The sequence below is a fragment of the Ursus americanus genome, chromosome 29 (assembly GCF_024610735.1).
Source record: "Ursus americanus isolate L20-20 chromosome 29, mUrsAme1.1.p, whole genome shotgun sequence".
Classification (NCBI taxonomy): Eukaryota; Metazoa; Chordata; class Mammalia; order Carnivora; family Ursidae; genus Ursus; species Ursus americanus.
The window spans coordinates 16970310-16998155 of NC_142155.1; the positions used below are offsets into that span (position 1 = coordinate 16970310).

Consider the following 27846-nt stretch of genomic DNA (forward strand, 5'->3'; position numbering starts at 1 on the left):
TATTTAAACTCCCCAAACCTTTGTTTATTCACCAGTGAGTTAGAGTTAATGAGATCTACCTCCGGGATAGATGACCATTAACTAAGGCAATATTATGTGCAGGCTTCAGCACAAGGCCTGGCATGCCAGTAACTGCTCAATTGATGGTGGCTAGATGCTCAGTACAGACGGACACAATGACAGAGGGATTATTCTAACCATTTTTACCATGCCTCTCTACTTTGTCCTCATATCTCTCACATGTAAAACCTGAAATACAATCTAGCTTTCCATTAAGCTTTGTTTATGTTGTTCTCCAGATGTTTTCTATCTATAAATATTGTCTCTGACATCACGTTTCTGGATTAACAGGGTCACTCTCTTTTCTTGTTTTGTTTTGTTTTTCCTTATTCTGTTTGGTACCCCTAGTTGAGCACAGAGGTAGTACATGGTAGGTGCTTAATAAATATTTAAAACTTGGCCTTTGAAAACACTAGGTATTTTGCCAAAATTAGGTTGCATTTAGAGATCTCAGCCAGCCCATTAGCAGACTCACCAAGACCAAAGTTAGAAAAATTCAAACTCTTTCTTAACTCCTATAAGTGAGAAACATTTGACTATCAAGAATCATTTTTTAGGGGCACCTGGGTGGCTCAGCCATTAAGCGTCTGCCTTCGGCTCAGGGTGTGATCCCAGCATTCTGGGATCGAGCCCCACATCAGGCTCCTCTGCTGGGAGCCTGCCTCTTCCTCTCCCACTCCCCCTGCCTGTGTTCCCTCTCTCTCTGGCTGTCTCTGTCTCTCTGTCAAATAAATAAATAAGATCTTAAAAAAAAAAATCATTTTAAAAAAAACTGGAAAAAAATCTATGAATTAGTATTTATAGTGACAACTTGATATAATTCATTACTTCACTAATTTTCTCAATTAGCAATTCCTCATACTAAAACAAATTTCTTAAGTAGATCAAGCTTGTGCTTTGTTTTTCTCATTTACATTAAATTAGTAGTGTGAGAGTTCATAGACCTCTAAACATGTTCAACCTTGAAAAATGTGTTTTTTTTGTTTTTTTGTTTTGTTTTGTTTTTTGCTACAATGTGTCAAATTACCTTTACGGGGAGGGAGTCTTGATTTCTTGGTGATGTTTAACCATAATGAACAAACATTGGAGTTTTACATTTAAATGGTCTCATGTTTTGTCTTGTCTCTTCTATTGTAGGCATTGATTGTGAAGTAAATATAGGTGAATGTCTATCAGAGCCCTGTCTCCATGATGGAACTTGTATCGATGGCATCAATCATTATGCCTGTGACTGCAACAGTGGATTTTTCGGAACACACTGTGAAGCAAATGCAAATGATTGCCTCTCAAATCCTTGTCTTCATGGAAGGTAACTATTTTTATTTTTCTATTATTAAATCAGAAAGTAAATTAAACTCACAATATTTAAGACTTAATGTCAAGGGAAAGTTGATAAAGATAATTTTAATTATGCTCTTTCATAAAACGAGAGCTAAGTACAGTTAAGATGACAGAAGCTGCCTGTTTTACTTAATGCAATGTACTGATACATTATCTCTGCCCTTCTTTTATTTCTGCTCATTAGCATAAAGTAATTTTCAATAAATGTGGATTAATTGGACTTTAATATACTTAAAGGTAACTGCTCACAGTAATAGAAGTAGCAGGTAAGATGATGAGGCATTCTATTATTTGCTCTGTGAAGGGATAATACCACACACTTAGTATTTAAAATGTCCCTAAGTAGACTGGCTCTCTCACCCCCATGTGCGTGGAAGGTATTTTTTTACTCTCTTTATGAAATTGTATAATTCCAATTCCTGCTCATGGATAGAGTATTAGTTCATGCAAATTTAGACCCTGGGTTTTTCTAGAAGATGCAGGTGGCAAAGAAGAATAGTTCATAGATGCACCAGCCTTTCTCTGCGACATAGTTTTTCTTTTCTAGTCCTGCTACTGACTTTGTAAGCAGGGAAGGGAGGATGAGGATGGGTAGCTCAATGCAGTGCAATTCGGCCATAGCTGACTTCAGTTCCCTATGTGAACTCTAGACATACTTTTTATCTTTAGAACTGTTCTTTCTTTACATTGCCATGGGGAAGATGGCAAAAATTAAAATTGATCTGTTCTTTCAGTCCAGTCACCTTGAAGGATAAGAAGCCAGGAACAGATTCTGCCTTCTATTGCTCGTGGGAATGTATGTTTTTTACCTTAACTGGGAAAGAAAAACTTTAAATAGTGAAACTCCTTTGAAATTATGCCTTACTGTCTTACTTATTTAAAAATGTAATTCTGTGTTTCAGATGTATAGATCTCGTTAGTGAGTATCAGTGTTCATGTGTTGCAGAATGTACTAGCTCAAGATGTGAGATCAAGATTAATGGAAGTTTCAAAATTGTTATTAAATTTAGAGTAATTTAAAAGAAACACCAAACTACTCATTATAGGTTTCAGAGTCATTTCTTCAGCAGTTATTGGTGATTTAACTGCTCTCTCACCTTTCTTCTTTGGAATTTCTCAGTTACTCCAATCAGAACTAAAATCACAGCTTCTTTTCACTTTTCCTCCTCTGTGTCTTGTTATCATCAATTTCTGCAGTCTGGACCCCTCATTAATTAAATCTTGGAAGTGGTTATTGTCAAAAGAAGGCTCAAAAGCTTATGCTTTGTCATCTGCCTCCCCCTTTCTGGTCTTAGGACATACAGGTATCTGTGGATGTCTAGGGACGAGAGGATATTAAATTGATCCAGATATCACAAGAACATAAATACTGGCTGTATGTGCCAGGAAGTGGGTACATGTAAAGAACACCAACACCTGTAACTCTCGGGATCTGTTTTTGAGTCATCAGGAGTCTGTGATGTGATTGACGAATGGCATTTCAGGTGGGATGCCTGATTAGTTGAGAAATGTCAGTTGCCTGAAGTTTGAGACCATATTTGGTGGATGAGAATCTTGTGAGCCTTCCTGAATAATGGGACATTCTTCCAAATCCTTCCTGTCTCACATGGTAAAGGAGGGAAGTATTGGAACTAAAAAAGAGCCTCTAATACTGTGAAACTATGGATATTTTATTTAAATCCTTTGTCTCTTTCCCTTGTCAGTAAAATAAAGCTACAACAATTCCTACGTAAACACAGTCATTGGTGTGATAATGCACTTATAACAGTAAATTGTCCTTTCAGAGGGAGTGATGCGGTGGTTAAATGCATTAAGGAGAAACAGGGATGAGCCACTATCTTGCTACTTACTTGCTATGTGTTCTTGGATAAATTATTTATATTCTGAAATCATATTTTAGCTATTTAACGAGGGTAGTCATAGTAACACCCCACTCTTGGGTTGTTGTGAGGATTAAATTAGATAACACATGTAAAACAATTAGCACGTTTTCTGACACATTATTTTTTTAATTTAATTATTTGTTGATATTACATTGATTTGGTTCTAGGTAGTGAAGCCATATTTGATGTGGAAAAGGAAGTGTCATAATTAATAAATTCCCTGGTAGGAATAAACAAGGCATCTATCTTGTTTGCACCGTTACACATATTGCCTATGGCAATCTCTAAAAGCCTATCTCTTGGTAGTATAAACGTGGCATTCTTCTTCAGAATTAAACATATAAATAAATAAATATTTTCTATTATATACAGATTTGTATATATTCATACACACATGCAATATTGTGAGGACAATTATTAAAATTCTACCTATGTACTTCTAGATTTTTTCCTTATATTTTTATTTTATTTTAACATAAAATTAGACTCATTATCCTTCTTATTAAGTGACTTTTTGTTTCACTTCGTGTATCTTAGGAACCACTGCATTGTAATACAAAGAGTCCTGACTCATTCCTTTTATTTATTTTTGTCTGTTGAGGCATTTTATTTGCACATATGAATTACATCTCTAGAAAAAGAATTGGATTTTCCCTCCTGTGTGTTTTCATTTTGCTTCTTCATGGTCTATGATGCCAGCTGATGTTGTCAGTACAATGAAACCAAACTAGCGGGATGGAAGCAGATTATTCTGCCATTTTTCTAGATCTTTGAGTTGCACCTCAAATCTGGGGCTGATCATTCCACACTTGTTTAACCTGTCCATGAGGTTCACAACAATTTTCTCACCTCTTTGATTATCAGTGATTTCAAATTCACCAAAGTAACCATGCTTCATCCTCACAGTTAGAAACCAGACGATAACTTTGGAGTATGGCCTATTAGGAACCTAGGGTTTGTCTCTCTTTTCAGCATTGTTAATGCTCTTGAGAGCATATGCCAGGACATTCATGTGCACCATTATGATGGTACAAAAAGATTGTAGAAGGAGCCTGACTCATGCCTTTTAATAGCTATGTTTTCCAAATAAGTGTTGAAGAACCTTACTTATTTAGGGGCACCAGGCTGGCTCAGTTGGTTAAGCATCCAACTCTTGATTTTGGCTCAGGTCTTACTTTATAAGACTTGTAAATTGTGAGATTTTTGTATTTTTTGTATTTTTTTATTGAGTTCAATTAGCCAACATATAGCACATAGTTAGTTTTTGATGTAGTGTTCAGTGATTCATTAGTTGCATATAACACCCAGTGCTCATTGGATCATGTGCCCTCCTTAATGCCAGAATAGAGAGCCCAGAAATGGACCCTCAACTTCGTGGTCAACTAATCTTCAGCAAAGCAGGAAAAGACTATCCAAAGGAAAAAAGACAGTCTTTTCAATAAATGGTCTGGGAAAATTGGACAGCCACATGCAGAAGAATGAAACTGGACCATTCTTTTACACCATATTTTTTGTTTTTTTTTTTTGTATTTTTCTTTACTTTTTTCTTTATGACACTGGGCTTTGCATCTCTCCTTAGAAAAAAGTCTTTTCATGCGGCAATATTAAATTATTTTCTTATATTCTCATCTACAGTTTTAGGATTAATAACATTTTTAGTAGTCTAATCCATAGTGAATATATTATTATGATTGATAAAAAGTAGGAAAATGAATTTTCTAAGAATTTTTATCAAAGGGTTTGTCATGGCTGTATTGATTCAGGTTGCCTCACTTTTCATGAACTAATAAAAGTTCCTATATATGGGTCAGTTTAGGACTCTCTGTTCTGTTCTTCTCCTTTTTAAAATTTCATGCTGTCATCTGTATTAATTACTACAGTTCAACAGAGGTTTTTTTTTTTTTTAAGTGTTCTTTTCACTAATACACTCTCATTCATTTTGCAAATATTGAATATTTTCTATTTATGCGAAACAGAAATAAAATAATTTTCAGAAATAACTCCTGCTCACCAGTTCTAATTGGAGATACCAATATAGATAGAAATGTGTATGTTACTTAGCTGACCTATTTATTATAACTTCCTCTCTTTTGCAATGCCCAAATAATAGTCTCTAAAGGGCATTCATAGACCAATGTCTGAGTCTTTTTTTTTTTTTTTTTTTTTAGATTTTATTTATTTATTTGAGAGTGAGAAAGCATGGGCGGGGAGGGGGGAAGCAGTTGGGAGCAGAGGAAGAAGCAGACTCCCCACTGAGCAGGGAGCCTGAGATGGGTCTCCATCCCAGGACCCCAAGATCATGACCTAAGCCGAAGGCAGACACTTAACTGAGCCACTCAGGTGCCCCTGAGTCTGTCTTTCTAGGTTAGAGACAAGAGCAGTGGAGAACCATGGGCAGTACCGATTGAAACGAACACTCACGTCAATATGGGGCAGAGTGATAAATCTGATGTTCCTTGGCAAGTGAGAGAGCAACGCTTATGTTAGGATTTGAGGGGAAAACCATAAGCAGACTTGTTTTGTTTCTGTTTCTGTTTTGTTTGTTTAAAGATTTGTTTATTTATTTATTCATTTATTTATTTGAGAGATTGAGAGAGCGAGCAGGGGGAAGGATCAGGAGAGAAGCAGATTCCACACTGAGCACAGAGCCCAAATTGGGCTCCATCTCAGGACCCTGAGATCGATCATGACTGGAGCAGAAATCAAGAGTCAGATACTTAATCAAATGAGCCAGTCAGGCATCCCTGTTTCTGTTTTTGTTTTTGTCAATCTGAGAATTTGAGGCAAGCTTTAAAAAATTAGAACTAATGCTACAATAAAAACAAATGCATGATTGGGTATGGGATATTTGTGGTTAGTGACAAATGTAATTAACTCAGCTCTGTGTACACATACACACAGACACACGCACTTTCACTCAGAAAAGAACAGAGTAGGGTGATATAAAAAGCAGAAATTTCTCTTTATTTTGTTGGAACTGAGAAAGATAACTGCTATAAGGGAGCAGTGTTCTGTCTGTTTTTGTTTTGTTTTTAATACCAAATTATAGATACATAAGAAAAGCACTAAAATGGCAACAAGAAAATATGATTATAAAATAAGGAATCAAGACATTCTCAGATGAAGGAAAGCTAAGCATTTATCATGAGCAGTTTTAATTTAAAAGAAGGACTAAAGAAGTTATTTAAATAGAAATAAATAACTTCAGTGTGTGTGTGTGTGTGTGTGTGTGTGTTTGAGTGTGAGCTGAAATTTTTATAACGGGATTTTTATGTAATAAGATTTACCTTTCCCATACCATATACGTTATGTACATTGACTTTTTGTTGTTAATGTTTAATTAGTATGTAGTGAATTCTGACATTAAAAGATTTATTTTTTTAAGATTTTATTTATTTGAGAGAGAGACAGAGGGAGACTATAAAGGGAGAGGGAGAGGGAGAAGCAGACTCCCCGCAGAGCAGGGAGCCCAATGGCGGATCAATCCCAGGACCCTGGCATGATGACCTGAGCTGAAGGCAGACACTTAACTGCCTGAGCCACCCAGGCACCCAAGTTTATATTTATTTCCTAGGATCTTTTCTAAAGGTTCTGTGATTTGTGACAAGTTTAAAAGGGACTTATTCAAAAAATTATTCTAGCATTTTTTTCTTATTTCCTTTTTATCTGCAATTAGATGATTGATCTATCACAGTACTTTTTAAGGTAAAGTTTGAGTTTGAATTTCCCACCAAATGGTCACCTGCTTACCATAAGTCTTGCAGAGAATATCTATGTCCTTCAATTAAAAGCATCTTTAAAATAAATTATATCTTGGATGCCTAGGTGGCTCAGTCAGTCGGGCGTCTGCCTTCGGCTCAGGTCATGATCCCAGGGTCCCAGGATCGAGTCCTGTGTTGGGCTCCTTGCTCAGAGGGGAGCCTGCTTCTCCCTCTTCCTGCTCTGCCTGCCGATCCCCCTGCTCGTGCTCTCTCTCTCTGACAAATAAATAAAGTCTTTAAAATAAAGTAGGTCTCATAAATGGGAATATTTGTCACACACACACAAGGTACCTTACTTTCTCATTTTATCACTGCAGATCATTCTACATTAACATACATAGTTCTACTTTATTAATACCTCATTTTATGGAGGTACCATATTTATTAATCAGTACCCTCTCGAGATTTATTTTAAGTGTATTGCTCTCAAAAATTATCTATATTAAATGAAGAATTTTGATGTAATATCACTCAATTTCATTGCAGGAAATACTTATTACTACTTTTAACGCCCCCCACCGCACCTCTCATGTTTCTCTGTGTGTGTGTGTTTGTGTGTGGGGGGAGGGCGTATTTCTTTTTGGTCTCACAGCCTATTCCTTTCCCACCATATTTGTATGTTTATTGGAATCTTTTCCTATCTTTCCTACATATTTTCTCTATCTGGTATTATTTGTTCTGTTTCATTAGTCTTGAATTTCCAAGTTAAAGGCAGATTTCTATGACCGCTCATGCAAGAGTGAGCCCAAACCTGAATCAGAAGAACAAACTGGTGGAGGAAAGTGATTGCATTTCCTTTCCCAGCCCATCTTGGCCACTAGCACCAACCCCATGTCCCTTAAGATGCTACAGATTCCTTAATAATATTTATTCAAAGTGCTCTCAGTCATTTGGATTACTTGTCCATGCTTGGTCCCTCATTTTTCCAAGCTGGAGCACAATATACTACTGAGATTTTTAATATACACTTTAGGTTCCATATGCAGTATTCCTTTGTTTACCTAAGGAAATGGTGCGCATTAAGTGTTAGCTTTTTCAATATGTTTGGTATCCTAAATTACCTTTAAAGAATTTTGACATTCATTTCATGAATTTGGCATAGTATCTAATTTCAGCCCTGATGCACTTTTCCTTCCTGTATTTGATTCATTTGTGCATTTCAGGCTATTTCTAAGACAGTGCTTTTGTTTTCTTGTATTTCAATGGCTTTCTTTCCTGAAAGTATTGTCAGACACATTTTCAATAGAGAAAAAATAATATTTACTATAGAAATCCCAATTTGGGTATTTCATAATCTTGTTTGATTTGTTGAAATAGCAAGTTAAACAGTGCATTTTTTGATACCAAAACATCATAAGTCAGATTAAATTGGGAATCAAATAAAATCTTCTTCCTATTAACTACTTTAGTTCCACATTCAACCATATAAGAAAGAAAGAAAACAGCAAATGAAAATTATACTGGAAGTAAATTTTAGAGATATTTAGACTTTACACTATATATTGTCATATTCCACAGCCAGAGACTCTTTTGAGGGGTACCTGGGTGGCTCAGTCATTGAGCATCTGCCTTTGGCTCAGGGCGAGATCCTGGGGTCCTGGGATCGAGCCCCGCATCGGGCTCCCTGCTCCACTGGGAGCCTGCTTCTTCCTCTCCCACTCCCCCTGCTTGTGTTCCCTCTCTCACTGGCTGTCTCTCTCTCTCTGTCAAATAAATAAATAAAACTTAAAAAAAAAGAGAGAGTGAGAGACTCCTTTGAGAGAGAAATCAAGACTTGGTGGTACAATGAGTTGGAGTTCAGGGCGTTTTGTGTCTATGTGGTTTTATTCTGGCATCATCTTTCTATAAGATACTGGTAAAGTCAGTAACACCATTGGGCTTGTTTCCATTTTTGAAAGTAAAATAACATTGTTGGACTAGATTTTTGCTACTCAGTGTTTGGTCCATGGACTATCAGCATCAGAATCACCTGGGGGTTTGTTAGAAATGGAGAAACTCAGGCCTCACACCAAACCTTTTGAGTTTAAATCTGCAATTTAACTAGGTGGCCAGGTTATTCACAGGCAGTTTTAGTTTTAGGAACAATATACCACATTAGTAGTTTTTATTCACAGCTACACAAAATTCGAGAAATTCTGTGAAGTTTAATAAGTCTTTGCATTGGGTAAGGTGAGGCTGTAATTGGTACCATGTTCTATTTCCACTCTTCGGATAGAACAATTTTATGATTATCTGTTTAACATATTCTGCTTCTCCAAGATCTTCTTTGAAGTAAGTACCCCACTACTTTAAAAACAGCAGTATAAAAAAGAAAACACATGATTCTGTGACAGAAATGCTATGATAAAAAGGATCTCAAATAATAACCTTCTATTCTTCTGGGAAGCTCAGAGATCACAGAACAACTTCTGGATCTAAGCTACACAACTCAGATAGAACACAACTACCAAAGAGATAATTGGCACATTGACTAGCCAATCTGGCAGTTTACTCTGGCTAGGCAGTCCACAATCAATATATCTCTGCTTTGTTACTCTCCCACTTCTGTATGTTTCCTGGCATGGCATTTTGAATGCAAGTTGAATGAATGTGGCATTGGGGTATAGGTTAATTGTCTAGATTGCCCTGGTTTACAACATCACTCCTGGCTTCCTTCTGTTTCTCTCAACACCCAGCCTGTTATTTTCTCATTTTCTGAAGTTCAATTAGTAAATTCTTCTTGGAAAGCACTTTATTATATTTAAATGGGGTACAGCAAAGTAATACAAATGATGATGAACAGAGGGAAAGGTATCAGCCTTAAGTGCAAAACTTAAGATCGAGAATTTTAAATGAATATTTGATTTTTTCCTAAAAAGAAATTGCTTTGTATTTTCCATTAAGCCTGCTAATTAATTTAGTAAAAGATTCTTGTAAACCCTAGAGACAGAACTTTTGGCAGTCTAAAAACAATCCCTTTCTTCCCGTGGGAGATATAATTCAATTAGTTTATGTAATGCTTTCTAATAAATCATTCTATATATGCCCAGCCGTAGGCCTAAGAGGGAAACATTTTGTTTCCATGTCATTCCCTATGGAATTCTGCATTTAAATTCCAGGAAAATAACTGCAGTACCTGCACAAAGTCTTCTCAGTGCCCTTGGTTATCTTTAAGGAGTTTACATTTTCAGCAAAGGTGGAACAAATATCCAAATGGCATTCATTTATAAAAACATACATTTAACTGTATCACTGGGGTGAGTGTAAAAGATCACCATCTGGGTTCTAAAGCATGACTTGAGTTTTACAATCAAGGACACAATCCATTTCTTATTGAAAAGGATACTAATTAAACTCTCCGGTGATTTTGACAAATCCTTAATTTTTCATGTGATAAATGATATGAATACAATGGCTTCACATTAGCCTTTTCAGTGTGACTTTTTATTGTTATGTTAACATTTCTTAAAAGTCACTAAATGTTTATAAGCATAAATGTCAACCAATGATAGTTCTAAAAAATATCACTTTTCAGAGTAAAATGTAAAAAAAATCTCATGTTTGTATATGTTATTATCTTTGAAGATGTAGTAACTTAGATTCTAGAGTGCAAATGATTCATATTTCTGTATATTCATTAAGAAATTCTGTGTAGACAACATATTAAGAGTGTATAAAAATGGTTTACTAAGGATGTCATAAAATTCCATAAATTATTTATCAGAATTATAGGTGCAAATCTTTTCAGAGTTAACATTACCTTGAAAAATGATGTCATGCCTTGTTTAAAGCATCATGCTTTGTGTTTTCCAGAATATAAACACATATGTAATATCTAAAATATAAACTTAAGAAGCATATGGCATGATATGGTAAATATTAAATATACTAAAAACTCATTTTCTGTTCTAGCTGAATGAGTGCGATAGAGGCTGGCAAGGCCCTTGGCCTTCAGAGTATAAAGGGAAAGAAGATAACATTTACTGAACAGCTGTTATGTCCCAGGAACAGGGCTAATTACTTTTTATTCATTATTTTATTTAATTCTCATGGGAACCTGTGTGAATTGGATGAAATTATTGCCATTTTACACATAAATGCACCAACAATAAATAAAATACCATTTATTTAGTAAGTGGGTAAAAGTAGTATAAAAGCAGAAAAATATTCAAATGCTTTAAAAGTAATACACAGATATTATCTAGGTTCCTCTGACTCCACAAATCCCCTGTATTTCTGGGACTATAGGATGCAGAAATACTAGACACAGATTTGGACAAATGTATGGGGAAAAGTGGCTGAATAAAAAATTCTGATCGGATACACAATAAAACTCTGGACCAAGATGGTGACATATGAGGCACCTGAATTTCCTTCCTGCCATGGGTACACTGAATGTATAGAACAATGCACACAGCAGTTCCACTTGAGAGAAATCCAGAAACTACTACACATTAGGCAACTGAGAAAATACTCATATTGAAATGGGTCAGAAAGGCTGAGACACCCTCTCACCATAAATCCCACTCCTGCACAGTGCTATACAGTTAGAAAGAAATCCCTAACTTCCAGCTTCTCCCTGAGAAGTGATGGGTTTGGATCCCATGTCTAGCATCCCAAATTTTAAGAGTGTATAAATCTAGAGCTTTTATATGTATTCAAAGTTAGGATGTTAGCAGGGACATGCTATGCTATAAAATAGACAAAGTACAAAAATCAGTTGCATTTCTATACACCAATAATGAACTATTAGAGAAATTAAGAAAACAATCCAATTTGTAATAACACCAAAAAGAATAAAATACTTGGGAATCAATTTAATCAAGGAGGAATAGAAAGATCTGAACACTTAACACTATAAAACATTGATGCAAGACGATTAAAGAAGTGACCAAAAAAATGAAAGAAACAAAAGAAAAGATACTTCCTATTCTTGGATTGGAAGAATTAATATTATTAAAATGTCCATACTTCACAAAGGGATTTACAAATTTAATACCACACCTTATCAAAATTCCAAAGGCATTTTTCACAGAAATAGAAAAAAAATCCTAATACTTATATGGAACCACAAAGGACTCCAAACAGCCAAAGCAATCTTGAGAACGGAGAACGGAGCTGGAGGCATTACACTTCCTCGTTTTAAACTATATTCAAAGCTGTAGTAATCAAAACAGTGTGATTTGGCATAAAACAGAAACATAGATCAGTGGAACATAATAAAGAGCCCAGAAATAAATCTGTGCAAATAGGGTCAATTAATTTATGACAAAGGAACCAACAATGGACATGAGGAAAGGACAGGCTCTTCAATAAATGGTGTTGGACTGTATGGTGACTAACATAATAAAATTTTTTTAAAAAATAAAAAAATTAAAAAATGGTGTTGGGAAAACTGATAGCCACATGCAAAATAATGACTCTGGACTCCTTCCTTACATCATCACAAAACCAACTCAAAATGGATTAAAGACTTGAATATAAGATCTGAAACCTTAAAGCTCCTAGAAGAAGACATAGCTGGTAAGCTCCTTGGTATTTGATCTTAGTGATCATTTTTGGAGTTTGACACCAAAAGCAAATGCAAAGAAAGCAAGAAATTAACAAAAAGGTCTACATAAAACTTTAAAAGCTTCTGCATAGTAAGGAAACCATTAACAAAATGAAAGGCTACCTATGGAATGGGAGAAAAGATTCACAAACTATATATCTAATAAGGGATTAATATCCAAAATATATAAGGAACTCATGCAACTTAATAGCAAAACAAACAAACAAAAACCCCAAATAACCCAATTTAAAAACTGGACAGGAGGCTTGAATAGACATTTCTCCAGTGAAGCTATACAAATGGCCAACAGATATATGGAAACGCACTGAACATGACTAATCATCAGGGAAATGTAAATCAAAGCCACAGTGAGATATTGTCCTACACCTGTTAGGATGTCAATTAGCAAAAACACAAGAGATAACAGATGTTGGCAAGGATGTGGAAAAAAGGGAACCAAGTGTACAGTGATGATGGCAATATAAACTGCTAATCAGTATGGAAAACACTATGGAGATTCCTCAAGAAATTAAAAATAAAACTACCAAACGACCTAGTAATCACAATTCTGATTAAATTGTCAAAGGAAATTAAACCATTACCTTCAAGAGATATCTGTAGTTCCATGTTTACTGCAGCATTATTCACAATAGCCAAGGTATGGAAACAACCTGTGTTCATCAGTCGACGGTTGGATAAAGAAAATGTGGCATCTGTATACACAAGGGAATATTGTTCAGCCTTAAAAAGGAAGGAAATCCTGCCGTTTGTGACAACATTGATAAACTTGGAGTGCAGTATACTAAGGCAAATAAGCCAGGCTAAAAACAAATACTGTATTGAATGGTATCACTTTTATGTGGAATCTTTAAAAAAAAATTGTTGAACTTGTAGAGACAGAGAATAGAATGGTTGATTGTCAGGGGTCAGGGCATGGGAGAAATAGAGAAAGGCTGGGAAATCATACAAACTTTTAGTTATTAGATGTAGAAATTCTGGGAATGTAATACATAACATGGTGACTATATTAATAACACTGTATTCTATAACTATAATTTGCTAAGAGAGTAGAACTGAAGTGGTCTTACTCCCTCCACTCTAATAAGAAAAAAGGTAAATATGTCAGGTGATAGGTGTATGAATTAACTCAGTGGTGGAGATCTTTTCACAATGTACATGTGTATCAAATCACCATTCTGTATAGTTTAAATGTAGTGCAGAGGTTTTCTTTTGTCAGTCATACCTCAATAAATCTGAAAAGGGAATATGCATATTAAAATAATTTTGGTGAAAAAAAGATTATGAGTAGAATAAAAAGGGAGATTAAATCAGATATTAAAGATGCCTGGTTTTTAAGAGGGATATAAGTCAATTGTGAATTGTCTGTTCTAAGTATGTGTTCAAACTCAGGATTCCTTCAAGAGATAGTAAAAACACTACTAATATTACCCTAGAACAACAGAATTAATCTGGGGCTGTTCCAGGCAAACTGGAATGTATACTCAGGGTCAGGGAATTCCTGATATTATATACATAGGATTTCAGTTAGCACCATTACTAGGGTGTTTAGGGGGGGTAGGTGTTCACTGCCATGGTACATGTTTTACTAAAGTTTAAGTTGTTTTTTTTTTTTTTTTCTGAAAAATTAACAGTGGGACATTTGACAGAGTATCCTTGTCGTGTTCCTGATCTTAAGGGAAAGGCTTCCAGCTTTGCCCCATTGAGAATGATATTTGCTGTAGGCTTTTCATAGATGGTTTTTATGAACTTGAGGAATGTACCCTCTATCCCTATACTCTGAAGGGTTTTAATCAGGAAAGGATGCTGTATTTTGTCAAATTCTTTTTCTGCATCTATTGAGAGAATCATATGATTTTTGGCTTTTTCCTTGTTGATATAGTCTATCACACTGATAGATTTGCGAGTGTTGAACCACTCTTGCATCCCAGGGATGAATCCCACTTGGTCATGATGGATAATCCTTTTAATGTACTGTTGGATCCTATTAACAAGGATCTTGTTGAGAATTTTGGCGTCCATATTCATTAGGGAAATCGGTCTGTAATTCTCCTTTTTGTTGGGGTCTTTGTCTGGTTTGGGGATCAAGGTAATATTGGCCTCATAGAATGAGTGTGGTAGCTTTCCTTCTGTTTCTATTTTTTGAAATAGCTTTAGGAGAATAGGTATTATTTCTTCTTTGAATGTTTGTTAGAATTCCCCAGGGAATCCATCAGGCCCTGGCATTTTGTTTTTTGGAAGGTTTTTAATCACTGTTTCAATCTCTTCATAATTAATTGGTCTGTTTAAAAAATCAGTTTCCTCATGTTTCAGTCTTGGTAGTTTATAGGTTTCCAGGAAGGCCTCCATCTCTTCCAGATTGCTTAATTTATTGGCATAAAGCTGTTGATAAAAGTTTCTAATAATCCTTCCTATTTCATTGGTGTTGGTTGTGACCTCTCCTTTTTCATTCATAATTTTATTAATTTGGGTCCTTTCTCTATTCTTTTGGATAAGTCTTGCTAGTGGTCTATTTTATTTATTCTTTCAAAGAACCAGCTTCTAGTTCTGTTGATCTGCTCTACTGTGCTCCTGGTTTCTAATTAATTGATCTTTGCTCTAATCTTGATCAGCTGCTTTCTTGTGCATGGATTAGGCCTGTTCTTCTGTTGCTGTTCCAGCTTCTTGAGGTGAGAATATAAAAACTGCATTGTAGATTTTTCTGTTCTTTTGAGTGAGGCTTGGATGGCTACGTATTTTCCCCTTAGGACTGCCTTTGCAGTGTTCCATAGGTTTTGGACCGTTGTGTTTTCATTGTCGTTGGTCTCCATAAATTGTTTAAATTGATTTTTGATTTCCTGGTTTATCAAATCATTCCTGAGCAGGATGGTTCTTAGTCTCCAAGTGTTTGAGTTTCTTCCAAATTTTTCCTTGTGGTTGAGTTGCAATTTCAAAGCATTGTGGTCTGAGAATATGCAGGGAATAATTTCAGTCTTTTGGTATCGGTTGAGACCTGTTTTGTGACCCAGAGCATGGTCTATTCTTGAGAATATTCCATGGGCATTGTTCAGGGGTGTAGTGTTCTATATATATCTATGAGGTCCATCTGGTCTAGTATGGTATTCAAAGCTCTTGTTTCTTTGTTGATTTTCTGCTTAGGTGATCTATCTATTGCTGATAGTGGAGTGTTGAGGTCCCCTACTATTAACGTAATATTATATATATGTCTCTTTATTCTGGTTAAGAGTTGGCTTGTGTATCTTGCTGCTCCCCTGTTGGGGGCATAGATATTTATAATTGTCATATCCACTTGTTGGATACATCCTTTAAGAATAATATAGTGCCCTTCTGTGTCTCTAACTATAGTCTTTAGGTTAAAACCCAATCTGTCTGATATGAGAATTGCTACCCCAGCTTTCTTTTGAGGTCCATTGGCGTGAAAGATGGTATTCCATCCCTTTACTTTCAGTCTGAATGTATCTTTAGGTTCAAAATGAGTGTCTTGTAGACAGCAAATGGATGGGTCATGTCTTTTTATCCAATCTGCAACCCTGTGGGGTTTTATGGGAGCATTTAGGCCATTTACATTGCGACTGATTATTGAGAGAGATGATTTTAATGATGCCATGTTGCCTGTAAAGTCTTTGTTTCTATAGATTGTGACTTTCTGTTCTGTATCACGTTTGGGGCCTTTTTACTTTTATAGAACCCCCCTTAATATCTCCTGTAGGGTTGGTTTCGTGGTCACGAAATTGGTGAGTGACTAGCAATTCTGGAAAGTCTTTATCTCTCCATCAATTCTGAATGACAGCCTTGCTGGATAAAGGATCCTTGGCTGCATGTTTTTCTCTGAAAGAGCTTTAAAAATGCCCTCCCAACCCTTTCTCTCATTCCAGGTCTGTGTAGACAGGTCTGACGTAATTCTGATACCTTTGCCTTCGTACGTGAGAAATTTCTTTGCCCTGGCCGCTTTCAATACTGTATCCTTGGATCTAATATTTGTGAATTGCACTATGATGTGACATGGCATAGGTTTGTCCTGGTTGAGCTTTGGAGGGGTCCTCTCTGCCTCTTGGACAGGAATGCTTGTTTCCTTTGCTAGATTAGGGAAGTTTTCAGCTACAATTTGTTCAAATATCTCTTCTACACCTCTGTTTTTCTCCACCCCCTCGGGGATGCCGATGATTTTGACATTAGAATGTTTCATTGAGTCAGTAATCTCCCGTAACCTACATTCTTGAGATTGGATTTTTTTTGATCCAAGTTTCTGTCTTAGCTTTCTCTTCTACTAACGCATCTTCCAATTCGCCAATTCGTTCTGCCTCATTCACCATGGCCGTCAGAGCATGTAGCTTTGACTGCATTTGATTCACAGTATTTTTAATTTCTGCCAGATTCACTCTAATTTCCGCCCTTAGGGATTCTATATTCTTGTTAATATTTTCATTAATATTTTTTTCAAGTCTACACATCACCTTGACCAATGTTACTCTGAACTCCATTTCTGATAATTTGGTTATATCCATATCTACCAGTTCTGTGTCAGAGGCCACAGACTCATTGTCCTTTCTTTGCGGGGGGGGGGGGGGGGGGATTTCTCCTACTAGTCATTCCGATGAGGAGAGGTTGCAGGGTTGCTCAGAGCCCAAATTATTGACCGGGACCCAGGCAGTGTGCACTTGTTTTATAGGGACCTTAGGGATGTGGGCTTCTTGATTTTTCAGCCTGCCTTCTGGGGGAGGGGCCTGCCGCGCCGATACTCAGGCAACCCTGTTTGGGTAGAGTCTTCCTGTCCCCTGCGAGGGGGGATGGGGATGGGCACCCTGTGAGCTGATATTTCCAGGCTTTTGTTCTCTGGCGGCTTTCCCTGGTGGTTTGCTGTGCCTCTTCTGAGAGTCAGAGCAACAGTAGCCGAATCCCAGCCTCTGTCTCAGAACAGAGGGATCGCAGACTGCTCTCCACTGGGGTCTTCTGGCCACTTTAACTCTGTTTCTGTTGGTGCTGCTTAACCCTGCAGCAACCCGGGATGTGCACTCCACAGCCGGTGTCCCAGCTCTCACTTCCAGGGCCGGCGCATCTCTGTCCTTTGTGTTTCTTTTTCTTTTCTTTTTTTTTTTTTTTAAGATTTTATTTATTTATCTGACAGAGATAGAGACAGCCAGCAAGAGAGGGAACACAAGCAGGGGGAGTGGGAGAGAAAGAAGCAGGCTCATAGAGGAGGAGCCTGATGTGGGGCTCGATCCCATAACGCCAGGATCACGCCCTGAGCTGAAGGCAGACGCCTAACCGCTGTGCCACCCAGGCGCCCCTGTCCTTTGTGTTTCTAACACCGCCAGCCACCAGCCTCCCCTGCGCGTTCCAGAGCTCCGGCCCTTAGATGGGTTGGGTGCGATCCCCGGCTCAGGGTCTCAGTCCGCTCTCTTGCGGGTGCCTTCCGCGAGTCCGCCCACTCCCCCGTGCAGGTGGCTGCTGCTTCCGGCGAGCGAACACAGAGGCTCCCTCCCCCTTCCGTTTATCTTCCGGTATCTGTGCGCAGTTTCACGGCTCCCTGCTTCGTACCTCAATACTCAGCGCTGGAAATGTTCATTTGTAGAGATCCAGATGTATCTTCCTGCATCTCAGGCTGATTCCGTGGGTGTTCAGGATGGTCTGGTACCTATCCAGCTCCACTCAGGGGACCGGCTGAAAAAGGAGACCCCTACTCCTCCTCCATCTTAACTCGCCAATAGTGATCTCTGTTTCTTATTTATAACTGCACATCAGTTCCTTGCATTAATGAAGACTTCTGTCAGAAATCAGTCTGTGGCTTTACTTGCATTTGCCCAAGTGGATACACTGGTGCATATTATGAAGTAAATATTGACAGTCGTGCTGAGCCTGAATGGAATTCGGTCCCCTGTCTTAATGGAGGGATTTCTGTTGATGGACCTGGACACATGTTTTACTGCAGGTCAGTATTTACCCACAATTAACCAAATATATATTTCAGAAAGCATATAAACATCCTAGTAGTGATGCACTCTGAAACATAGATACTAAGTTTTTAAGTGAGTTTTCATCTTAAAAAAATGAAATCACAAATTTTAAGTCAACATTTCTAAGAAAGCATTATTTATATGTTTTTCCAAATACCATATATTCATATAAACCCAATGTTGGACTTACAAATTTAATCATCTCTCATTTTATAATTGTATCGTATCACCTATCCTTCCCAAAATTGGATTCTTATTCTTTTTTCTTAAATATTACGCCACATGAATGACACATAGATAGTTCATATTTATAATACACTTCTTATAGAGACTCATTAGTCTTCCTGCTGTACTTATGATTTTAAGAACTTAACAACTGAGAAAATTTTCATTTGCTAAGATTTATAAAAATAATCTGTATTACTATATTTTCGAACCAACTACTATTTAAGGTATCTTCTAAAAATTCTTAGGAGATGAATTTTCATTACCTTTGTTCTTTATGATTATATAATATATAATTGGTTGGTCATTTGAGCATGTAGCCAATACCTGTTCAGTTTGTAAAATATTAATTGAAACCACATATTTAAAAAAATAGTTTACCTCTTCTATTTCAGTCTGATTTTTAAGAGCCTGATATTAAGTTAAAATCTGTGAACAACTGTGTTTCTTCTAAATAGCCTAAATTATTGAAAGGTTGAAATATCATGTGTATTTTGGTGCATATTTAGTGGTAAAGTATTTATATTATTTCTATATTTTGTCAATTATCATTATTATTAATTATTATTTCTTTTTAAAATTATTAATATATTCTGCATTACATTTAATATTACCACCACCATATTTTCTTTGTTCAATACCTACAGTGTGTTTTTGTCCTCTTATTTATTTTGATCAATGCAGTATCATTTTATTTGGAGCGTATCTCTACTAAGGCACACATAGATGATAATTTCACGTAAACCCAAGATTATTATTGTTTCATTTAACATATGTAGACAGTGTTAACTTATTATTATGACACAGTTATTCTTTATTACATATTGCCTAACATGCCATTTTTATTTGGGTGTGTGTGTGTGTGTGTGTGTGTGTGTGTGTATTTTGTATTTTTAAGCTTGAATTTTGCTTATTTTACTCTGGTGGTTTGATAAAGTATAGAAAGTAAACACATTTCTAATATCAACTATAATTACGTAAAATATCATAAAAATGACCACTTGACCACTGCAAGGACCCTCTGGGTTATAACCTAATCAGTGCCTGGATGAAGTCAGCAAAAGTAAGCTGAATGTTTATTTCCAATATGATGTTATAAATCAAGGTTCCATTCGTGGAAACCCATTCTGTTCAATAAAAAAAAAGAAAAATAGAAATAAGTGAACCTAAAACTAAAATATGTGTTTTTACAACCTTGTTAATTCAAGAACTATAAAAGCTACTCTATAAATCTTCCTTTTAGGGGATGTAGTCATGGGCTAGCTAGGCTGACCTTTCTTAAAGCATGAAGTCAAAAGAATTTAGACTGAAGAGGCTTCCCTCTTTTCCTGGCTCATCTCCCAGGGACAAGCATAGGCAACCATTACAGCTACAAGGTTATTCAAACGTCATTTAAATAAGAGTTGTCTGTTTTAAAATTTTTCACTGTTGATTCAATATTCCTGAAAGCTCCTGAAAATCTGTGAATGGTAAATTTAAATGCCTTATAAGTTACAGTTTCTAAGGGACTTGCACAGTGACCGTGAGTAGCCATTAGTGTTGGTGCCAAGTTAGCACTATCCTCAAACCGTTTATTTACAAAAACAAACACTTCATGGGATGGAAAGTTTTGCAAGTTAAATCATATATTTGTGTGTGGGTTAAAGATTAACCTGTGGTAAACTTATTTAAACCATAATAAAATAATCATTTTTCTTTATGTAAAAAATTGTATGAAACCTGGGGCACCTGGGTGGCACAGTTGGATAAGTGTCCGACTCTTGGTTTCTGTTCAGGTCATGATCTCAGGGACCTGGGAAAGAGCCCTTGTCAGGCTCCATGCTCAGTGGGGAGTCTGCTTGAGATTCTCTCTCTCCCTCTCCCTCTGTCCCTCCTGCTTGTACTGTCTCTGTCTCTAAAATAAATAAAAAATATATTTTTTAAAAATTGTACAAAACTACTTATTTCTCACCCTTTTTAATCTGGTTTTATAAAATTTTTCTTTGGGAGAATATTATTTACTTTCTCTTACTTTTCAGTGCATATGGACTTTTTAAGTAGCTGGGTTTTTTTGGTGTTTTTTTTTTTTTTTATTGTAAATATAATGCCCACTTAGCAAACCATGTTATTTTCTGTTTCCAAAGTAATTTATTTGAAGAATTCATTTTTCTTCAAGTGCCAATAACTTGGCTTACTTTTTGTTACAGAACTTTTTAAGTTGACTCAGAGTCTCAGTTACTAACATTTTTATGCCTGTTTTATTGATCTTTATTGCTGTTTACCCAGATATCTCATATGACTCTTTTATATCCCTATTCTTTGACCAGATTCTTCTTTATTGAATTATTTCTGTGTCTACAAGACTGTTTTAAGTAATAGGCCTGCCCAGTTAAAGCAGTAGAGTAGAAGCATGTATTAATGCAGAGGCATAACTGAGAACCTACTTTAACTATGTGTGGTATGGTGGTTTAAATCCAGGGTGAAATTGATGAGCATATATGGACCCATTGAAATATTTCCACATTACTCTGCAGACATTGAATGTCGGGCTTCTCTAGGTCTGAGTTGTGTCAGATTTGTACTTCGGTCATTGCAGATTTTTTTCATGAAGATGTCTGATTCATTTAGATTACTTTATAACTAGAACAATGTTACATTTTAAGAACAGCTAGGTATTGGGGTGCCTGGCTGATTCAGTCGGTAGAGCATGCAACCCTTGATCTTGGGGTTGTAAATTTGAGCCCCATGTTGGGTGTAGAGAATACTTTAAAATAAAATCTTAAAAAATAAAGAAATGCCAGTATTCATTTTTAATCTTCTTGACATTAACTAAATTTTGAAAGGAATGGGTAGTCCTTAAATTTAAAAAAAAAAATGAAAGAAAAAAGAAAGGACGTACTGAAGTCTGACCTTTTAGAATATGATCCTTGAAGATGGTAAAATGAATAAGCCAGTGATATGTAGCTAGTTTCCTCATTACTATGGACAAATACCTAGGTAATATTGCTTTGAATACTGACATAAATTAAATCAGTTAACCATTTCAAGCAAAATAAGCTGGAATTAGTTTTAGATAAAAAATAACTGGGCTATTAGGTTCCAAGGAACATAATGTTTAAGTAATTCAATCATACTTTAAAGACAATTTTATAATCATGCTTTGGATCATTTCTGGAGACGTGACAGGACATTTCAAATACTTAAATTTATTTTTGGTAATATATGTGTTCAGCAACTCAAACTCTTGAGTGAGTTCATTTATATTGCCCAGTGAAGATGTATTAAATTAATAACATGAATGTTGAAAATAAAAAATATGGTCAATAATTGATAAGATTTTTTAAAATCTTTGTCATTATTTCTTATTTAAAATAAATGAAAATAACCTTTTATTCAGAAAATATAATAATTTATTATTGTATTTTTAGTCCTAAACTCAAATGGATGTTTCTTACTAACACATTGAATTTTAGGGCTGCAGTTCTTTCTAATACATTGAATTTTAGGGCTGCCGAAAATTATAGAGATTGCCTCTGGTAATCTAGTTAGTACATAGATGAAGGATCAAAAGCATAGGAGTTTTGTACTATCAATTGCATTCAAAGTCATGATCAGTGGAAAAGTCAATTTTAGAATACAGTGAGATTTTTTAAAAATCTTTATTAGAGTACTAATGCAAAAAATATATACATATAGTAAAAAAAGAAAAAAGTGTATATAGTCAGATGACATGACTATTCTGTAGATACAGTTAAACATCTCTTTTGTAGTTTATATCCTGGTACAAAGTTTAAAGACATTAATGACTTTGTTCAGTTTAATAATGGCTGCTTTCAGAAGTCCATAAGTATTATTAACCATGTGTAACAGTTTAATAGCATTTTAATGTGTGCAAGTTTTATTAAACCATAAAAACTATGTTGAAATTACACTAAAATCCAAATTAGAATCACACAGCAGAGGGCTATAGAAATAAGTAAAAACATTATACATAACTCTTTCTCTGGCACCATGTAGATTATAAAGAATATAGCAAATAATTTATAAAACAAAGCACTGAGACAAAAAGATACTTGTTTTTGTTTTTAATATGTGAAATCCTGTTCCAGACAATTTTTTCCTTGGTGTTCTCTGCTTTTGGCTTTGCAGAGTCCCTTTCCATCTGCCACAACTTTCCCACTGTCCAGTTGGAAATGTCCCCTCACTTTGATATTTCCTCCAAACTCAACTCTTCTTGGTCATTGCCTCTATAGTCTTGAAGTGTTTTATATTCTTGCCCTTCTCATTCACCTAAGCTTCATTACACTTTCTGCCATGAACTGAGTGTAGTTAGTTCACACTACTATATGTATTATATTTAAAAAGAGGTAAAAAATATTTGATTACTCACACTGGTATTTTTCCTTTTAAAATAATACTCAACAAAATCAGGAAAAGCTAATAAATTTTTAATTATAAGATCTCAGCAACCATAACATATTGTTAAATCAAATATCTGAGATAAGTAAGCCTTCCTGAATCCCCTCATATCATAAGTAAGGAAAGATAGATGCTATTTTTTTCTATGCTTGGATAGAAAAATCAGAGGTGGTACATAACTTATGAAGTATACAGGGAAAGGGTACTGATCTATATAACTTATTTTCAGCAATCATCAATCACCTTTGCTGCAAGATAATTCATTTTATAAGTTGGAGTAAAACGTCTGTATTTTAACAGCCACACTTAGGTGGCTTTCCATTACATATAGATTATGTTTTCAGAAATATCAGATGGACTATGTAATCCTCTAACAACTTTTTATTTTGTTTACTCTCTCCAAAAAGTAAACCTTTGACCAAGAATCAAAAATTAAATTTATAAATAATGCTATGATGAACACAGTGTTGCATATATCTTCTTGAATTAATGTTTCTGTTTCCTTCGGTAGATACCCAGTAGTAGAATTACTGGATCATGTGGTATTTCTGTTTTTACTTTTCTGAGGAACCTCCATACTATCTTCCACAGTGGCTACACCAGTTTGCATTAACACCAACAGTGCACAAGGGTTCCTTTTCTCTACATCCTTGCCAACACTTGTTATTTCTTGTCATTTTGATTCTAGCCATTCTGACAGGTGTGATATGACATCTTGTTTGTGGTTTTGATTTGCATTTCCCTCATGATTAGTGATGTTGAGCATCTTTTCATGTATCTGTTGTCCATTTGTATGTCTTTGGAAAAAATGTCTATTCATGTCCTCGGCACATTTTTTTAATTGGATTGCTTGTGGGTTCTTTGGTGTTTTGCTGTATAAGTTCTTTATATATTTTGGATATTAACCCTTTATTGGATATATCATTTGCAAATATCTTCTCCCGTTCAGTAAGTTGCCTTGTCATTTGTTGAAGGTTTCCTTTGCTATGCAAAAGCTTTTGATGTAGTCTCAATAGTTTAATATGCTTTTGTTACCCTTGCCTGAGGAGACATATCTAGAAAAATGTTTCTATGGCTAATGTCAAAGAAATTACTGCCTATGTTTTCCTCTGGGAGTTTTATGGCTTCAGGTCTCATATTTAGTTATTTAATCCATTTTGATTTTGTGTATATCGTATAAGAAAATGGTCCCATTTCATTATTTTTGCATGTAGCTGTCCAGTTTTCCCAGTACCATTTGTTGAAGTAACTGTCTCTTCCCCATTATATATTATTGACACCTTTGTTGTAGATTAATTAACCTTATAAGCATGGTTTGTATGTGGGGTCTCTATTCTGTCCCATTATCTATGTGTCTGTTTTTGTGCCAGTACTATACTGTTTTGATCGCGACAGCTTAGTACTATATCTTAAAATCTGGCATTGTGATTATCTCCAGTTTTGTTCTTGTTTTTCAAGATTGCTTTGGCTATTCAGGGTCTTTTATGGTTCCATACAAATTTTAGTGTTATTTTTTCTAGTTCTGTGGAAAAAGTTATTCGTATTTTCATGTGGATTGCATTAAATCTGTAGATCGACAGAGAATGGTTTGAACCTAGTTGGTTGGTGTTGACTTTAGCCTGGAAATTGCTTGCCTTTTACAGGAGCGTATAGATTGAAATTATTTCAAAGCACAGAAAGATGGGAATAAACAAACAAAAGTGCTTATATAGTTAGTAAACACTCTTGGATAGTCTCTAGAGCTCATCATTTTTCATGTTACCTCTCCTCACTGACCTGTGCTAAGAGTTGTCTGCAGAATTGTTCAACATAGGCCAGGGCCAAGAAAGTGGGGATGTGGATACATTTCATCTTCATTACTAAGTTAAAACTCTTGGATCTTTATTCTGTTTTTCTCAAGTGACTGCACAATATTTGGTTTTGAGATTTATTTCCATTCCTCTTTCAAGAATTAAATAATTGATAACTGTTTCCTCCAAAAAATATTAACAATATTTCTTCTAATGCATGAGCAGGGGATATTTTTCTATTTGCTTTAACCACTGTGTTTTTAACATGAATTACAGATTTTCAAAACATCAATAAATTAAATCACTCTGAAATATAATTTTACTAAATCAACATCATAATACTAAGGTAGAATTATATTAATATTTGCATATTTTCAACCTTTTCATAACCTTTGAAATTGACTGAATATATTGCATGTACTTTCTTCTCTGTTTAGTGCTATTGTGATATACATGTTCATCATCATTCCTTATGTAAATAAGTAAAAATATATGATCAGTGGTGAGCATTTATATTCTAGTTTGCCTTTCAAAATATCTGACAATAATTAATGACCAAATCATTATTTTTTAAAAGATAAATTTGTATTTTTTAGACACAAAGCAATGTCAAACACACCAAATATGACAGTAAATCCCCCCAAAAATGTTTGTGTTAAAAAGAAAATTTATATTAGTGACAGAGAAACCCTCTTTATTCAATATGATGGATTCGACTCTATAAAACACACAAAGATTTCTGTATTTCACAATATTAAGTTTTATATAGATTTTTATTCCTCTTGAGGACATAGTTAAGGTCATTTTAGTTTAGTTTACCACATGTAGAAAATAAAATAAGAACATTACTCATTACTCATATAATTATACTGAAAGTTGGTGATTGCTATATCTTTCAGGCAAATATTTAATTTCAAAAGATTAGAATTGAGAAAGACATGAATTTCATGATAATGCTAATTATCATGAAATTTAATTCAGCAAGTAATTCTTGAAATACTACTGTATAAAACAATATCCTTGAGGTTTGAATCTCAAAGTTTCACATGATTTCATTCATATGTGGAATTTTAAAAACAAAACAAACAAAAGAAGATACAAACAAAAAACTCTCATAAATATGGAAAATAAGTTGGCAGTTGCCCAAGGGGAGGTGGGTGGGGATGGGTGAAATAGGTAAAGGGGATTAAGAGTGCACTTATCTTGATGATCACTGAGAAATATATAGAATTGTTGAATAATTACATTGTACACCTGGAACTAATATAACACCGTATGTTAATTATACTTCAATAAAAAATAAAACAAAATATAAAAAAGAATACATTTTTTCAGTGTATGCATCATTCAGCAATTACTCTTAGAATGATGTGATTTTTAACTTCTGTTTATCAGCAGTTACAATAACAGTTTAATACTCTTTTTTTTTCAAAAGTATATTTGTTTATTTTAAGGTTTAGTGAGTTCCTGTTTTGGTAACTAGCTGTATGGAAATCTGTCAAATGGAAATTTTAAGCAAATATGTCGTTATTCAAAAAGTTACTTACTATTTTATTTTCCTGTTGTTAATGTAGTGAATTTATAGGATTACCTAATATGTAACAGTGCTTATGCAAAAGGTTGACCAGGAATCTTAAGGATTAAATAAAGGGTAAGGTTAAACTTTGAAATAAAACTAAAATGCTTGGGCGGCGGGGGGGGGGGAAAGAAAGAAAAAAGAACAAAATTTCTGATTATATTTTACATTATACTTATACAGATATTTTAACAATGAAGAAAAAAATTAAAGCTGGAAATGTTTCCTCTTGGCTATTATAGTATTTGTGGTTTGCTGCAGTGGTTTAAAAGAGTTTTCAGGAAGTTCCGTCTCTTCCACAATAAAAGCCAGTGTCAGAATTTGATCTCTGCCTACCTGATTGGACAGAATTAAACTTTAATGCCACACTCTGCAGTCTAGTTTGACAGTACTTTTTCATCAAAGACATTGGGCAGTAAAGAAAGAAAAAAAAATTGCTCATACTTCTTATTGTCAGTGGAATTACTGTATCTCTACAGGTCAGGGCATCAGTACATTTACAGCATACTTTAGTTCCTTAGCAATACCTTTTGTAGACCAATTTATATGGCTGAAAAGTCTTCTTGCCTTCCAAATTTAATAGGATGATTTTTCCTCGCCCATAAAAGTTTTCCAAGCTTCTCTCAAATATTTAGGTCTGGAAGAACTATAAACCTAATAATGAGATTTTTGAAGATTATCTTACAAGTAGTTTAAATTGAATTATCAGTGCAACTATTTGTGTAAGAGAGAGAGAGACAGAAACAGAGAGTGTGTGTGTATGTGTGTGTACGTGTGTGTGAGAGAGAGAATACAGAATGAGAGAGAATTATTAATATCTCCCAGTACTTTAGACATAGAAAGGCATTCACTTTGCTTTTATATATATTGATCACATATATTCAGAATAGCATTATATTGTGTCATATATAACCTACTCACTCTATGTCAATATCTTTTTTAAAATTAACTAACTCATCTGTTTATACAACAAACATTTATTGTTTCTGACCTGTCATATATTTAAAGGCTTAGAGATAAATATATATCTTAAATAAATAAGTTTATAGTTTACCAAAGAAACCTGTAAAAATAAATGTAACTGTGTGTACGGGCAACACACTATAAAGACATAAATCTTCAGTGGGGGAATACAGTAAAAAGTTACCTACTCTATTTTGATGGGTTCTTTAAGGCTTCAAAAGGAGGTGTCTTTTGACTTCCATCTTAAAGGAGGAGCTCATCACAGTGATATATTTCATAACAAAAGCAGAAGAAAAAAACATGAAGCAAGGAAAGGTAAAATAGCATGAAGACTTTGCTGGGTTACA

At 35.1% G+C, this 27846-nt stretch overlaps 1 protein-coding gene and 1 pseudogene across 1 annotated transcript in view; one reads left to right on the forward strand and one right to left on the reverse strand.

The window, feature by feature from the left end:
* The window catches only part of EYS (EGF-like photoreceptor maintenance factor), a 1472906-nt gene that overhangs the window by 545596 nt on the left and 899464 nt on the right, over window positions 1-27846 (forward strand). Inside the window, 3 exon segments of the mRNA XM_087856898.1 lie at window positions 1198-1369; window positions 2304-2383; window positions 18324-18522. Coding sequence (XP_087713024.1) covers window positions 1198-1369; window positions 2304-2383; window positions 18324-18522 — 451 coding nt within the window.
* LOC123795995 (small ribosomal subunit protein uS8 pseudogene) lies at window positions 3952-4305 on the reverse strand (annotated as a pseudogene).